This window comes from Rhinopithecus bieti, unplaced genomic scaffold (genome assembly GCF_001698545.2).
Source record: "Rhinopithecus bieti isolate Rb0 unplaced genomic scaffold, ASM169854v2 scaffold_38833, whole genome shotgun sequence".
NCBI lineage: Eukaryota > Metazoa > Chordata > Mammalia > Primates > Cercopithecidae > Rhinopithecus > Rhinopithecus bieti.
In genome coordinates, this window is record NW_016816114.1 from 820,378 (window position 1) to 838,322 (window position 17,945).

Sequence of the window (17,945 nt, forward strand, 5' to 3'; positions counted from 1 at the left end):
GGAATGCGTCAAGCACGACTGCCAGTCTGTGAGTACAGGATGTGCTAAATGAGACTTCTTTGGATAAGCACTCATTCTCACACAAAGCTCAGTGTTGAAAGATGTGCCAAAAACACTTGACAGCTTGAGAAATTTCCACTAGGGGACAAGACTTAGAGAGGTTCAACTGCCTTGCTTTAAAAGAATCCAGGAAACTGGCCTAAATCACTCTTCTAGACACCATTTGTCTTAGTCAGTTCAGGTTGCTGTAACAAAGTACCATAGCCTGGGTGGCTTATAAACAACAGAAATTGATTTCTCGTAGCTCTGGAGGCTGGAAGTCTGAGATCAGATACCAGCCTAGTCAGGTTCTTGTGAGGCTCCTATTCCAGGTTGTAGACTGCTAACTTCTTGGACCCTCTCATGTCAGAGAGGGATGTCTGGTCTTTTCACCCCGTTGGAAGGACACTAAGCCCATTCATGAGGGCTTCACCCTTATGACTTAATTACCCCTCAAGGCTCCACCTCCTAATACCATTAACTTGGGAGTTACGATTTCGACATATGAATTTTGGGAGGACACATCCTGTTCATAACACCATTTTGCTTCTCCTCTAAAATGTACATAGTAACATCAAACAAGTTAAATGATTCAAGTTTCCTTACCTAAAACTCGTAATCTTTCAGCTCCTACTACCACTTCATTATCGTCTGCAGAGAAGAGCAATTTTCCAGAAACAGTTTTACCTCAAACTTTTGCCGTAAGCTTCTACAGCTTTTGGACCTGAGAGGAGAGAGGGAGAGAGAGAGAGAAACAAGCAAACAAAAAAATCCCCATTAGTCTCATCGCTTTGACTACAAAAAGGTTTTCATAGAACATACACATCTAACAAGATTGCATGGGAGTTCAGTGTTCAGTGGACTGGTTTTCAAAAGTTGACCATGAAAATCAGTCTAATGACTTTAGCCAGGTCTTGTCAATTACTTTTAATAATATATTCTTGGGCTATAGTTTTGAAGACCAGCAAGCCCTTCCTCCAAACTAAACCTTGACTGTGATCTCCTTCAGCTAACCACCAAATTACTGTCAAATACTTGTGGATTTTTGCTTGCATATATCAAGGCACCAGAGGCTCAACACTTCTTGAGGCAATCACATAATCTTTGGCCCTCCCTAATTATCAGAAAGAACTTTTTAAAATTCAGCTCAAATGTGTTTAACTTTGTACCCTTAACCTACTGGTTGCATCTGACACCAAGAGAAATCTATTTCCTCAGTATATAGATTATTTCCTAGCAGAAATGGTTATTGTAATTAATTGTCTTAGAATTTGTCCAATCTTTCATACTAGGATTTTGTTGAGTGAAAACTAAATTTTGATGGTCTATCAGATGCCAACGGATGCTGTTCTTGAATGTGGAGCTATAATACTGCAAAAGGAAGTCAAGCCCCTGATTCCATAGCATCTATATTCTGATGGACACACACCAATATACATTTAAAATTTTATTATTAAGCCATAAAACTGCAGAAAGTTTTCGGTACTATGCAAAAAGTAAAACAGGTTGATCAATTAGAATTTTTAAAAGAAGAAAGCTTTCCAATCTATCTGAGCTAGATCTACTGGATCCACCTGAATACCTGAATTTCATGGGGTTCTCAAAAGCTGGTCTACAGAAATGCACAGGAATAATCCAGGAGTATAATCATTCTCACTGAACCTAGCTCAGATCAAAAGAAATCCATCTCTTCATCTAGAAGTTCCTACAGAAGGCCGGGCGCGGTGGCTCAAGCCTGTAATCCCAGCACTTTGGGAGGCCGAGATGGGCGGATCACGAGGTCAGGAGATCGAGACCATCCTGGCTAACACAGTGAAACCCCGTCTCTACTAAAAAAAATACAAAAAGCTAGCCGGGCGAGGTGGCGGGCGCCTATAGTCCCAGCTACTTGGGAGGCTGAGGCAGGAGAATGGCGTAAACCCGGAAGGCGGAGCGTGCAGTGAGCTGAGATCCGGCCACTGCACTCCAGCCCGGGCGACAGAGCAAGACTCCGTCTCAAAAAAAAAAAAAAAAAAAAAGAAGTTCCTACAGAAAATATTTGAGGGAGGGTAGAGTCTAGAAATCTTGTATTTTTTCCTAAATTGTTCAGAAGATTCTGACATGGAATTGTTTTCTCTCTGATATTTCTCAAAAGAGTATCACTTAATAATAAATAGCAATGAGAGAGTCCCAGTGCCTTTCAGCCAAAGACCACTAGGAACACACCTGCTGTTGAACAAATTGGGTTTATTACTCACTGCAGTGAGGGACAGCATACAACATAAGGAAAACCATAGGGCATCTCAGAAAGAAGCCATGAGAAAGGACTTCTCAGAGGATGTGACCTTATATTAGATTACTTTGGGGAACATTGAAGGAAATAAGGGTTTACCCTGGATTAAATACTATCAGGAAATGGGAGTAAATCTTATCTAGAAGAAAGATAGACCAGGGAAATGCTAAAAATGTGGGCGAATAAAGAAACAGAGTCACTCATATTAGCTAGGAGAGGGGGATGTTTGGTCTTTTTTGTGATCTGGAAAATGTTGATAGTTTTGCTATGTACACACATGACCAGAGTTGTGTTTGTATGTTTGTGTTGTGTTTTGTCTTGATCCACCAGGGCCACTGACCAGCCTTGACTGGTGCGCGTGTTCTGTGTAATTATATACATTGAAGCAGGAAAATGTTAAGGCCAGGGTGATAGCGCCAGCCAGCCACTGGGCATCTGGGGTGGCTTTTCTCTTTGTTAAGACTGTCGGACTAGGAATCAGAAGACATGAATTATTTCCCAACTCAGTCTTATTCTGTGGCAACGTGATTTGGGGCAAATCATTTGATCTTTCTGAACCTCAGTTTCTGCATCTATAACACTGGACTATCACTGCCTACTCTATCGAATTTATAGAAAGTTTGAAAGGATCGAATGACATTGTGTTTACAGAAAGAAATCTAGTGTGGTAAAGTGCTGTGAGTGTAGGAAAGAGTGGACATCACCATTCTACTGCAGTGGTGACAACACATGGAAAAGAATGCATGATGAGTACTTATTAGTGCACTTTTCTTACTCACATAATCACGTCTATTACGCAGACCTCATCCCTTTTCAGTATGTCCACACCAGCCCTCTAACACAAAGAAGGACATTGGAAAGGCTCCCTAATGAGTAGGAGATTGAAACAGCAGAGATAGGACAGTACTTCCAAGCATCATGGAACCCGGAAGTCAATTTATCTGACCACTTTGATGCTGCAGATGAGGAGAACAAATGGCGGTGAGGCGGAGGGCTCTCGCAAAGTTAGAGACAATGGCAGGTCTAGGTCTGGAATGGAGCTCTGAGAATTATTCCACAGAAGGAAAGGGGCATTTATTTGTCTAGGAAGGAGAAGGGGTCTGGGGCCAGCACATCTGGAACATCCAGGAAATGAGCTCTGTGAGGATAAGCAGAAATAGAAAACTGGAGACAAGGGACAGAAGGAAATCTTGAAAGAGCTGAGATGTCCAATGAGGGATTTGACTTCAGTTTTTCTGCAAAGGCTAAGATGCAGCTCTCTTCTTGATAGAATCAAAACCTTGAATAAAATCTATATTATATTTGTCAACGCTTTAGGGTTATTACTTTATTTTTGTGAGGAGGCAGATTGAGAATGGGAAGTTAATGAAGTACTAATGAATGAATGGATGACCTCAGGATGGGCACAGGGTGAGCAGAGTTTGCCCGTTTTTGATCCATTCCTATAAAAAAAAAGCGGTTGTATAACTTGGGGACACACATGCTTGGACTTCTTCTCTGTGGACCTGGGCAGTATCATCAACCTGGTCCCTGAGGAGTTAAGGACACCTTCCTGTGTTACTTTGAACTTATGAACAGCTGTGAGGCATACAGGAGCATATACTAAAGGACTATAGCAGTATAGAAAGTATGCTTCAGCAATCAGAGAACACAAAGTACAATTAAGTTATCTTGCTTTCCAGGGCTTCACAGAACATAAAGTGAAATTTACCAAGAGCCACAACCATTTGGGTATCTAAAGCTCAGTAATTGGTAGTTTTAGCCAAAACCCCACAGAGCAACTGCTGACTCAGTGGTGCAGACTGCTTGTCCTTTGTTGATTTCACCTGGGGCTGCCAAATTCCCTGGATATGGCTGGAATCCTTAAAAATGACTCTAGAGAAAAATGCAAATGGAGCTGGAGACAGTTCAGGAGGTCACATGTTGAACTCACTGTTCTCTGGGATGGAAAAAACCACTATTCCTAATGTGAAACTAATCTTGAGTTAATCCCCCTCTGTGTAGTCTATGTGTGGAGTCCCTCCTTAATTAATCTCCTAAACAGGGAGGAGAACTGGAGTCCCATCAGGATGCATCAACAGTCTCCATGAATCTGGGAGGTGCAAAGGCCTGGTGGCCTTCAAGCCTAATTTCTCTCCCCAACTCTCTTAATGCTAGGACCCTTCCCCATTCCCTCTCCCTGATGATGCTGTCCAAAGCATCTCCACTGCTTTCCTCCATGTAGGTAGGAGGGTTCCCCATTCAGACCCACTACTGAGATACTAAATCAGCAGCCTGCCTTATGGTCAAATAGGCATTTGTGATCTAATTTGAGAACTTAACTGTCATGTGAAATATTGTTTCCTGTGAAAAGACTTCCTGGACATCTAACATTAGAATTTCTAATGAGTTTTTGAGACATTCTTTAGGTAAGCAAAATTCTTTATTCCTCAGGATTGCCTTCACAGACCTCACTACTGAGAAGACAGGAGTGATTTGTTTTCCAATAAGTACAGCACCCAGCACAACAGGCATTAGAAGGTATTGTCTGCTGGAATGGCTGGGTGCTTTTCCACTGTGTGCATTAATGTAATGTAAAAGGAGTGCATTGGAGGAAAACTTTTAAAGGTGTATGTGTTGCGCGTGTGTGTATTGTGTGTTTAGAATGATGTTTTAAACATATCTATTATCTTCTCCAGAATTCATCATAGGGAGACAGAAAACAAACACCAAATACCATTGGAGGGATAGAGTCAAGAATAGTGACACAGGAGGAGGGAGAAGGAGGAAGGAACAAGGGAAGAGAGGAAGAAGAAAAGAGACGAGAGGAGAGAAGAGGAAGGAGAGAGATAAAGGGGTGAAAGGAGAGAGGGGAAGAGGAAGGAAAAGGGAGAGAACCACTGAAAGGGAGAGGAAAAAGGGTGTCAGAAGAGTAGGGAGAGGAAGAGGTGGGGGGAAAAATAGACTGACTCACTCTTTTGCTGAGTAATAGTCATTTGGGCAGTTCCAGCTTTATCAAAACAAAATCTCTCAAGTAAACCAAATCTCTCACTACAAATAAATGGGAAATGATCAACAGGCTAAATAAGTTCCTTTCGAATGTGAAAATCTGGGAGCTGGAGGTTGGATTTATTACCCTCCTGGAGCCAATTTTCACACAAGCTGCTTAAATCATTGCTTACTGAAGCTGTTTATTTAATTATTTAGCATTGTGACTGTGGACCAGATGTTATATAAGCAAGGCGGAAGATCCAGTCACACGCTGAAACAACATGTTTATGGATTATGGGCTCTGCCGGGCAGCAGTTCCTTCAATCCCTGAGTTTCTTGATTGGCGGATGGTCCAAGTCACCCACTGGCTGTGAATCTCTAGACATCCATTTGCAGCAGTCCAGGGGCAGAGTGGGAGTGAGGCTGTCTCACCAGGAGTGAAGACACAAAGGTACCTGGGCACAAAGGTACCTGTTTCCCCATGGCTTTATTAGTGGGTTCCAGATATTTTATTCACAATAACAGTAAAGTTTCAAGGCATTTGGGTAACTGGCTTCTCAAAATGTCCATCTGTATACTTAACTCTTATTCCTGAAGCCAAACAAATGGCATTTTCTGTCTGTAAGTATAACAATGCCATTCACACACACATTCCTTTTCCCTTCCACTGTGGGGGTGCATAATGCCTCCCTGTTCACTGCTTACAGAGTGGGCATTGATTGTGCTGCTCAACATGTTACCAAATCATGAGGTCCATGTTTATCATTGTAATCATGATTGTGAATAACCAGTCCTTGTTTAGATTTCAGGAATTTATAGCTTAAAACCCAGTGGGTGTTTTCCACAGCTGTTAGGCACAGATCTGCTTTATTAAAAGGAATTACACACAAACATATTCAGTAAAGATACATCCACATCTTGCAATTGAGTTAGGTTCAAAGTCAGCACGTACAGCAAAGATGGCATGGGTTCAAACTATAGTTAAAAATCCCTTTCACAGCCCATAAAGTATGGTCCCTGGCTTTGTAGATACTGCGTTCTTCTCTCAACCAATCCAACATAGCCTGTTTTTCCTCCAGCACTGGAGCAAGAAGCTTTTCCTTGGTTGAGCACCAGATGAGTAGCTGGCTTATATTTAGGGGCCATGTTCTATGAAAATCTGCTTAGAAAAAAAATTTTTTTTCTTACCCCACTAAGTAGGTAGAAGAAGTTTTTTTTCTTACCCCACTAAGTAGGTATCATTAGATTTCATAAGTTTGACTTGTGTACAGATGGAATTCTACCCTCTAGTAGAATCATGGAACACATGCTACATTCTCTTTCTCAACACAGTGTGTTAGCACACTTTATTTTCAAGTTCATATGGTGTTTCCTTTGACCATTAATTCTGTTTTCTGAGTGCCTGGCACGGGCCAGGCACTGCTAAGTTCTCCCTTTTCTTACCTGTTATAAGCTGAGTTAGCACTTTAGTCTGGTCATTGAGAATGTTCACTGTAACATTTCGGGCAGACTTGAAGTACAGGGCATTACCCTACAATAAGAAAATAAGAGAAACACATGAAAATGATATATTTCTAAACAAAAAGAACTGTCATTACAACTCTCCAAGGGGCTGAAATGGCTTTAGCCAAGTTCCAATCAATGTGTCTTTACTCAAAAACTCCAAATGTTTAATGATCCCTATGTACATGATAACTAACTAGCAACTATCTAAAACAGATTTCCTCCAAAGAAATACACACATACACACACACACACACACTCACACAATATAGATTCCCCCAGAACACACACACATTATCGTGTTTGAATCAGAGACAATTAAGACACAAAGCCTATTAGATCTTACTGAAAATATTAGTTAGTCTTGGTACAAAGAATGATCAGAAATGAATGATAAACTCCTAATGCTGTCCTTTCTCCAAAGGAGCCATGCAGAGTCCTTACGGAAGAGCAGGAAGGTTCTGTAAAATACCCAGGATCTGCCCCTTGGGCATACCCACAAACTATAAGAATCCTTTGTGGAGATGTTTGCAATGCATGCATAAAAAAACCCAGGAGATGTGAGGTCCCCAGGTATGCCTCTGCCTGCCTTTTCTTCCTTTTCTTGTCTCCAGATTCCTTTTCCTCCAGGACGTTTGTGCCTGTATCTACTCTGCCCTTTATCTAAAGGGCTCCCCAACTCTTTCACACAGTGGTACACATTTCTGGGCATGACTCAGAATAGGATCTGGCACACTTTTTTTTGTTGTTGTTTTTTTGAGGCGGAGTCTTGCTCAGTCGCCCAGGCTGGAGTGCGGTGGAGAGATCTGGGCTCACTGCAAGCTCCGCCTCCCGGGTTCACGCCATTCTCCTGCCTCAGCCTCCCCAGTAGCTGGGACTACAGGTGCCCGCCACTGCGCCCAGCTAGTTTTTTTTTGGTATGTTTAGTAGAGACGGGGTTTCACCATGTTAGCCAGGATGGTCTCGATTTCCTGACCTCGTGATCCGCCCCTCTCGGCCTCCCAAAGTGTTGGGATTACAGGCGTGAGCCACCGTGCCCGGCTGCACACGTTTTGTTGAAAGTCCTGACACTGAATATTTTAGGTTTCATGGGATGTATGTCCCTGTTGTAACTACTCAACTCTGCTGTTTCAGTGTAAAACTTGTCTTAGGCCATACATAAACAAAGAGGGTATGACTGTATTTCATTAAATATTTTTCATGGAAAATGACATCTAAATTTCATAAAATTTCAATTTTATATTTAAAATTTAATATAAACTGAATATGCCATGAGATATTATTCTTTTTGTGTTTTGTCTCTCCCTCCCATCACTTAAAACATGAAAACATTCCTAGATCACTGGTGATACAAGAAGAGGCAGAGGGTTGAATGTAGCTCAAAGGCCATTGTGTGCCAACCCTTGGTTTAGAAGTTGTCATTTTCTTAGGGTAAAGCAAAGCCAGAAATTAAAGGGTGACTCTCTGACAAAGAACAATGGTAAAGGAATCTGGCAGCCATTCCTACCTTTCTGAACCTTTGTCACCATATGGTATATACCTGCCTGAAAATTCAATAATAACTCAATGCGTTGAGCCCCAAATACGTAAAAATCATTGTCCCACAAGTTGTGAGCAAGCAGAAGGTAGGCAAAGCTCAGTCTTTACCTTCTAAGTCTTATATTCTAATGGACACTAGGAGATGGTCACAAATATGCTAGGCAGAGAATAACAAGAGTGATTACAGAGCTACAAGATGTTTGGGGACTTCCTGAAGGGTGAGATTACTCTCAGCTTGGGGCTGTGGAGTGGGAAGCAAAGAAGAGTTCCTGAAGAAATGAATACTTGGGCTAAGCCTTGAAAAGAATAGATACAATTTTATCTATTGAAATGAAAAAAGAAGGTCACAAAGGTAATAAAATTGTGGGGCTGTTTAATGTCTTTTTCCTTCTAAAACTGGTGGGGATGCAGACTGGATTGGCCAGTCCAGTCCAGCCACCTACACACGGCAGAATGGCAGCCAACACCCATCCCTGGGTGGCTTTCAAAAGTGGAGGAAAGGGGAGACAATGTGATATCACTTCAATCAAGATTCATGCTCTCCTGGTATGAAAGGTGCAGATTTTGATATTTGTATTTGATAGCAACCATATCATCACAGCCTGTTTTGATGTGATGTGGCTGCCAGAAGTTACTTACCTTAATAATCCTAGAGTGTAGTATATTTTCCTTGCTCTCTGAAGAGCTAACAATCTGATCTGGGAATTCAGATAAACAGTGAAAACCACGAGATAGCACACAACAACTCCCACATTCAGGAAAGGCTTTGAACTCTCAGTGTGGCTGGAATCCTGAGGGAAAACTAACCAGAGGAAAGCTCAGCTGGTTTTCACCTTTCCTCCTAACAAAAGGGCAGGCTGATCACAGCAGCACTGTTTCTATCTAACATTAACTTAGGTAACAATTTAGACTGACCTTGTAAAGTAAATGTGCAGAGTGTGAGCTTTGGAGTCAAACAATTTAGGCTTTATGACAACTCTACTTCTATGGTAACTGCGTGGCCTTGGGTAAATCATTTCTCTTTTAGTTTCTGCATCTGTGAAATGAAGTTAAAGGTTACATAATGATGTTGTAAAAAAGACCCCTCAAAATCAAGAAAAATATGTGTAAAGTACCTGCAATGACTCTAGAAATACTTTAAAACTATAAACAAACAAACAAAAGCTACATTAGGTGAGCTCCTTAGAGAAATGGCTGACACCAGTTCTGGGGCAAGAAATCCTCAACATGAGGCTGCAACATCTTTTAATGCCAGAAAGGAAGTGTTTAAAAAACAAATAAACCAAAAACCTTACAATCAGGGGTATGTCAAAGCGACACAGAAGACAATCGAAAGAACTCTCAACAGCTAAAGTTGAAAGCATTTGAGGAACAAAACAAATAATGCAGTATTGCATTATAACCCAGAGCATAAAATAAATATCCATGAGTGTATACAGATATAAATGAACAGATAAATGAGGATGAATAGTCAAATCTACCCAGATAGAGGAATTCCAAAAATTCTACGTAGATGAAATCCTCACTCCTTAATGGTGATTTGTGCCTAGTATCTTCATTTCTAAGAGCACCACATAGAAAGGGAAGAGTAATTTTACAGTTGAGATATCTGACCAACACTACCTCAGCCAGCTGATCAAAATCAACATCAAGACTGGTATATTATGTTGATAGCACACACCCTTCATATGCTAAAAAGACAATGGCACTTTGCCTCTGTGGTCTTCCTCCTCAACATCCATAATCCCCATCTAAACATGAGGAAATAGCAAATATCAATTGATGGCCATTTTACAAAATACCTTACCAGTACTCTTCAAAACTGTCGAGGTCATCAAAACCAAAGAAAATCTGAGACACTATCACAGCCAAGAGCATAGGGAGACATGAGAGCTATACATAACGTGGATAGAAACCTTGGACAGAAAAAGGATATTACTTAAAATTAAAAAAAAAAAAAAAAAACAAAACCAAGGTAATCGAAATAGAGGGTGGACTTTCATAATAATGTATCATTATTGGTTCATTAATTATGACAAAATTTACCTACCAATGTTAGATATTAATAGGAAAGCCTGAGTTTGGGATGTATAGAAACACCCTGTACTCACTTCACAGTTTTATGGTACATATAAAACTATCATAAAATATAAAGTATTTTTACATATAATTGAAAGCTGTATTAGGCTGCAAAATTCTAAGATCTTGAGTTTCAGGAAGAGACCTTGGAAAGGACCCCATCTTTGGGTAGGCAGGGAGTTTGATACACTGTGGACAAATGATTTCACTTTTGATCACATTAGAAAATTCTCCCTTATATTGAGACAAAATATATTTCCATGAGATTTTGCCTTTGGAAATACTAAAGGAATAGTCCATGGGTCCTCTCACAGCAAGTTCTTCACCCAGGGCTCTCTCTGCACAACCATTCTTCTGGAAGGCTCGCAATACTGGATAGTCAGAATGTAGTGACTTCCCCACAGTCATTATCAAAAGGCATTGGTTGCAGTGATCTGTGTTTACTAAAATAACACCAACTTTGAATATCCCCTGGAAAAAAACTGACTTCTACAAAGTAAGATTTGTCATTAAAATCATGTTCAAAGGAAAGTTTGTAAGTCTCTCTTCAGCAAGCATCAAATATCTCTACTATTAACATTATTATTTTCGATAGGATGCTTTAAGTTGTCTCTGAATGGATCCTTTTAAAAGCATAACAAGTTACTGAACAGTACTATAGTACAGTTATTTCTATTTTCTTGGAGTCTCTTTTTATAAATATGCTTGGGTAGATTTCTATTGTTTTGAAAGTTTTTTTCCAGTCATGAATAATGAAGCTATACTGTGAAGCTCCTTCTCAAAATAAGCTGGGAAACAGTCCAATTTTCCCATTGTAGCATTCCTATTCAGCTACTCTCTGCATTGTGCCCAAATTTGGGAGCATTTTGGTCTCTCTCAATACTTCACTAAGTTTAGCTGTTTTGTCTCAATGATTCCTTTGAGGAGTCATGTTCATCTGTCACCACTGCAAGGGGACTGCCAGCTTTTCTAGTGCCCCACATATTCCTGGCACCCATTAGGCTTTCAATAAATATTTGCTGAATAACTGAATGCTCAGATCAAATTAAGAGTCAACAGAGAGTGAGAGTTGTCAACAAAAGAAATAATCAAATAAAGGTTGACAGTAACTGTCAGTTTTCAAAAGGCAAGCCATTAAGCATGAATGATGTGATAATCTAAACATAGAAAACTTAGTGTGATGGGAGGAGGCCATATAGATATACAGCCAGCAAATATTTGTTCACTTCCTAATGCAGTGCAAGGAATGGTAGAAGATACAAATTAGACTTGAGATGTTGAGTCTCTAGGTGACAGAAAGAAGCAGCAGCACACATTATTACTCAAATTCTTGCAGACATAAAGGTCAAAAGATGCCTGGAATGTACGCTGGTCATGTAGCACTCATCTGGCATGTGGCAGTGAATGTGCCCCAACTGCCCCTTATTAATCCACTGTATTAATATTTTCAAGTATCTTCTAAGCATAAAGTACTGTCCTAAGGGCTGAGCAGGTACCCCTGGTCTGCTGGAGTTTACAAACTGCCAAGGGACATAGACACTGAACTGCGTTCTGTAAGTGATCATATAATCGCAATCTCAATGTGTGCAGTGAACACAAAGTAGAAGGTGAAATGAGATCACACACAGTGAGACCTCCTCTAACTCGGGTGGTCAGGAAAGGCCTTGTTAAGGGAAAGACATTTTAGCAAAGATCACAGGGATGAGTGAGAACTGATTACCTGAACCAGAAAACAAAGAACTTTTCAGACAGAGACACAGGCAAGTGTATTTGGCCCTCTGCGAAAAAGAGCTTGGTATACTTAAGGGACAGAGAGAAAGACTATGTGCTTGGAGTCTGATGCCCAAGGGAGAGAGAACAATTTAACATTGCTCATGCTGTTCTTTGATGAACAGAAATGTTTACTTTTGATGTAAGAAAAACATTTGTTTCTCCTAATGGATTGTGTCTTGGGATTTTTCACAAAGAAATCCTTTCCTTTCCTAGTTCATTCTATATATTTTCTTCTATCAACATTTGAGTTTTACTTTTCATATTAAGTCTTTATTCTCTCTGGAGTCTACTTCAGCATGTAGTTACATAGGAATTCACATGGAAGGCAGTTTCCTTAACACTATCTACCGAACAATCACTTTGGCACATATTAATTCCCAAATATATCTGAGTCTGACTCAGACTTGTAGGCTGTCTTATTATCTATCTATTCTTATACCAACCTCATATTATCTTTGTTTCTGTGGCTTTGTGGTATGTCCAGATATCTGGCAAGTCTATCTACCCATTTTGATTTTATACTCCATTTTAAGGGTTTTGAACTTTATTCAGACATGAGAAGTCACTGAAGAGTTTTAAGCAGGAGAAGGTGTGAGCTAAACATGATCACTCTGGTTACCTTGTGGGGTGTGCTGGAAAGAGGAGTACATGATATGAGAGGCCAGGTAGATTATTGTAGTCACCCAGCTAAGAAACAATAGCCACCTGAACTGAAGTGGAGGTAGTAGAAGAAAAGTTACATTTTTAGAACTGTCAGGGGTTGGTAACTGACGGTGCTTGGGAATGAGAAAGGAGGCAGAGTGAGGGATAACCCTTATGTTGCTTGGCAATTGGAGAGGCAACAGCCATTTACTGAGCTACAGAGCAGGAGGTGAGGGAGTGAATATTTGAAGGGAGAGTTTGGTAGGCGGGAGGTTTGGGGTTTGAAGGTTCAGCTTTGGAAATGTTAAGTGTGAAATGCCTAGGAGTCTGATGTATTAGGGTGCACAGTTGGCATTTCCTTCAATCCTACATCATGTCTTTTAAGTTCCTCTGTGCCTTCCACAGTATACTAAAAGCTCCTTTATAAAAGTGTTCACAATTACACTATCTCAGCTGTCAACTCTCAGAAAATTTTGTGCATTTCCATGTTGACTCTTTCTGGCAGCTTAAAATTTGCTTTTTGCTCTCTCTAGACATCATCAGTGGGGCTCCTCTAAGAGGACAGACATATTAAAACATAATTGTTAACTTAAAGGTAATATCTCAAGGCAAATCTCTCATAGTTTCAAGGTTACAAAGAATTCAAAGAAACTTCTCAGGAAGTGAAAAATCAGTGGTTCTCCTACTGTGTGTATGTGTGTGTGCACATGTGTGCATGCATGCACCTGTGTGCATCTGTGTGTGTCCAAAGGATAGTGGGGAGATGGGCTTGAATTACATACATATATCTAGGAATAAGGAAATCAGAAGGAGACATAAAATAAAGTTTTAATTCTAATTTGCTGGTCAAGCTTCCTGAAATGCAGCAAACTGCATAGGAGAAAAAATTACTGATACATTTTCTTCTTTAGGGGTAAGGTCAGATAAGAAGATTAACTGGGATGTCTTGGCTAAGAATGACTTCCTCAACATCCAACCCAAGAGCCCAAAGTAACGGAGTATAACCTGGACTCAGTTCTGTGGGAGTGCAGCTATCACAGAGGTTGCTTTTGGGTATGTAAAGAGGCAGATGTTTTATCCTTACATGGCTGTGATCAGGAATGCTAGAGCTCAATTTGTTGCCCTTTTATGCAACCATCACAGTACCAGGAACTATAACAGGAGTATAAAAGGTAGTCTAGATCTTTGTTCTGCATTTAGAAAGACAAAATTAACACTCATATAACAATCCCAAACCCCTATGAGATCAGAGACAGGCTGGGAAGGTGGCACTTGACAATGAACAATGCACTCTTCTGTTTCTCAGATGACAATTTCATCTTCACAACATACAAAACAACATCTCTTCTAACTGCCTGAGCCTTCTTGCTAGCATTTCCCAGGGTTCTATAAAAAACGTTCCCATAATATGTAAGTAGCCATTCTTAAAATATAAGCTAAAAAATTTGAGCCCCCAGGTCTGTTCCAAGATGGCTGAATAGGAACAGCTCCAGTCTGTAGCTCCCAGCATAACAGATGGAGAAGAGGGTGATTTCTGCATTTCCAACTGAGGTACCTGGTTCATCTCACTGGGACTGGTTGGACAGTGAGTGCAGCCCACAGAGGGTGAGGTGAAGCAGGGTGGGGCATTGCCTCATCTGGGAAGTGCAAGAGGTTGGGGGATTTCCCCTTCCTAGCCAAGGGAAGCCATTTCAGACGGTACCTGGAAAAATAGGAGATTCCCACCCAAATACTACACTTTTCCAATGGTCTTAGCAAATGGCACAGCTGGAGATTATATCCCGCGTCTAGCTCAGCAGGTCCCACACCCATGGAGCCTTGCTCACTGCTAGCACAGCAGTCTGAGATCAACCTGCGAGGCAGCATCCTGGCAGAGGGAGGGGTGTCCACCATTGCTGAGGCTTGAGTAGGTAAATAAAGTGGCTGGGGAACCTTGAACTGGGCAGAGCCCAGTGCAGCTCAGCCAGGTCTGCTGCCTCTGTAGACTCCACCTCCGGGGACAGGGCACAGCTGAAAAAAAGGCAGCAGAAACTTCTGCAGACTTAAACATCCCTGTCTGATAGCTCTGAAGACAGCAGCGGTTCTCCCAGTACAGTGTTTGAGCTCACAGAACAGAAAGACTGCCTCCTCTAGTGGGTCCCTGACCCCTGTGTAGCCTAACTGGGAGACACCTCCTAGTAGGGGCCAACTGACACCTCATACAGGCAGGTGCCCCTCTGGGGTGAAGCTTCCAGAGGAAGGATCAGGCAGCAATATTTGCTGTTCTGCAACATTTGCTATTCTGCAGCCTCTGCTGGTGACACTCAGGCAAACAGGGTCTGGAGTGGACCTCCAGCAAACTCCAAAAGACCTGCAGCTGAGGGATCTGATTGTTAGAAGGAAAACTAACAAACAGAAAGGAATAGTATCAACATCAACAAAAAGGACATCCACACCAAAACCCCATCTGTAGGTCACCAACATCAAAGACCAAAGGTAGATAAAACCACAAAGATGGGGAGAAACCAGAGCAGAAAAGCTGAAAATTCTAAAAACCAGAGTGACTCTTCTCCTCCAAAGGATCACAGCTCCTCACCAGCAATGGAACAAAGCTGGATGGAGAATGACTTTGATGAGCTGACAGAAGTAGGCTTCAGAAGGTCAGTAATAACAAACTTCTCTGAGCTAAAGGAGGATGTTCGAACCTATCACAAAGAAGCTAAAAACCTTGAAAAGATTAGATGAATGGTTAACTAGAATAAACAGTGTAGAGAAGAGCTTAAATGACCTGATGGAGCTGAAAACTATGGCATGAGAACTACGTGACACATGCACAAGTTTTAATAGCTGATTCAAGCAAGTAGAAGAAAGGGTATCAGTGATTGAAGATCAAAGTAACGAAATAAAGTGAGAAGAGAAGTTTAGAGAAACAAGAGTAAAAAGAAATGAACAAAGCCTCCAAGAAATATGGGACTATGAGAAAACACCAAATCTACATTTCATTGGTGTAACCAAAAGTGACAGAGAGAATGGAACCAAGTTGAAAAACACTCTTCAGAATATTATCCAAGAGAACTTCCCCAACCTAGCACAGCAGGCCAACATTCAAATTGAGGAAATACAGAGAACACCACAAAGATACTCCTTAAGAAGAGCAACCCCAGGACACATAATTGTCAGATTCACAAAAGTTGAAATGAAGGAAAAAATGTTAAGGGCGCCAGAAAGGTTACCTACAAAGGGAAGCTCAACAGACAAACAGCAGATCTCTTGGTAGAAACTCTACAAGCCAGAAGACAGTGGGGCCAATATTCAATACTCTTAAAGAAGGGAATTTTCAACCCAGAATTTCTTATCCAGCCAAACTAAGCTTCATAAGTTAAGGAGAAATAAAATCCTTTACAGACAAGCAAATGCTGAGAGATTTTGTCACCACTAGGTCTGCCTTATGAGAGCTCCTGAAGGAAGCACTAAATACGGAAAGAAACAACCCATACTAGCCACTGCAAAAACATGCCAAATTGTAAAGGCCATCAATGCTAGGAAGAAACTGCATCAACTAAAGGGCAAAATAACCAGCTAACATCATAATCACAGGATCAAATTCTCACATACCAATATTAACCTAAAATGTAAATGGGCTAAATGCCCCAATTAAAAGACACAGACTGGAAAACTGGATAAAGAGTCAAGACCCATCCATGTGCTATACTCAGGAGACACATCTCACATGCAGAGACACACATAGGCTCAAAATAAAGGGATGGAGGAAGATCTACCAAGCAAATGGAAAGCAAAAAATAGTAGGGGTTGCAATTCTAGTCTCTGATAAAACAGATTGTAAACCAACAAAGATCAATCAAAAGAGACAAAGAAGGCCATTACATAATGGTAAAGGGATCAATTCAACAAGAAAAGCTAACTATCCTAAATATATATGCACCCAATGCAGGAACACCCAGATTCACAAAGCAAGTCCTTAGAGACCTACAAGGAGACTTAGACTCCCACACAATAATAATGGGAGACTTTAACACCCCGCTGTCGGTATTAGACAGATTAACAAGACAGAAGGTTAACAAGGATATCCAGGACTTGAACTCAGCTCTGCAACAAGAAGACCTAATAGACACCTACAGAACTCAACACCCCAAATCAACAGAATATACATTCTTCTCAGCACAACATCACACTTATTCCAAAATTGACCACATAATTGGAAGTAAAGCACTCCTCGGCAAATGTAAAAGAACAGAAATCACAACAAACTGTTTCTCAGACCACAGTGCAATCAAATTAGGACTCAGGATTAAGAAACTCACTCAAAACTGCACACCTACATGGAAACTGAACAACCTGCTCCAGAATGACTACAGGGTAAATAACAAAATGAAGGCAGAAATAAAGATGTTCTTTGAAACCAATGAGAACAAAGACACAACATACCAGAATCTCTGGGACACATTTAAAGCAGTATGTAGAGGGAAATTTATAGCACTAAATGCCCACAAGAGAAAGCAGGAAAGATCTAAAATTGACACCCTAACATCACAATTAAAAGAACTAGAGAAGCAAGAGCGAATAAATTCAAAACCTAGCAGAAGGCAAGAAATAACTAAGATCAGAGCAGAACTGAAGGAGATAGAGGCATAAAAATCCCTTCAAAAAATAAGTGAATCTAGGAGTTGGTTTTTTGAAAAGATCAACAAAATTGATAGACCACTAGCAACACTAATAAAGAAGAAAAGAGAGAAGAATCAAACAGATGCAATAAGAAATGATAAAGGGGATATCACCACGGACCCCACAGAAATACAAATGATCATCAGAGAATATTATAAACAGCTCTACACAAATAAACTAGAAAAGCTAGAAGAAATAGATAATTTCCTGGACACTTACACTCTCCCAAGACTAAACCAGGAAGAAGTTGAATCCCTGAATAGACCAATAGCCAATAGGCTCTGAAATTGAGGTAAGAATTAATAGCCTACCAACCAAAAAAAGTCCAAGACCAGATGGATTCACAGTTGAATTCTTCCAGAGATGCAAAGAGGAGCTGGTACCATTTCTTCTGAAACTATTCCAATCAATAGAAAAAGAGGGAATCCTCCCTAACTCATTTTATGAGGCCTGCATCATCCTCATA

General features: G+C 40.7%; 1 protein-coding gene across 1 annotated transcript in view; it reads right to left on the bottom strand.

Annotated features, from left to right (window-relative positions):
- The window catches only part of SGCD (sarcoglycan delta), a 249,246-nt gene that overhangs the window by 155,627 nt on the left and 75,674 nt on the right, over positions 1-17,945 (bottom strand). The window contains 3 exon segments of the mRNA XM_017854388.1: positions 646-725; positions 727-763; positions 6,725-6,812. Coding sequence (XP_017709877.1) covers positions 646-725; positions 727-763; positions 6,725-6,812 — 205 coding nt within the window.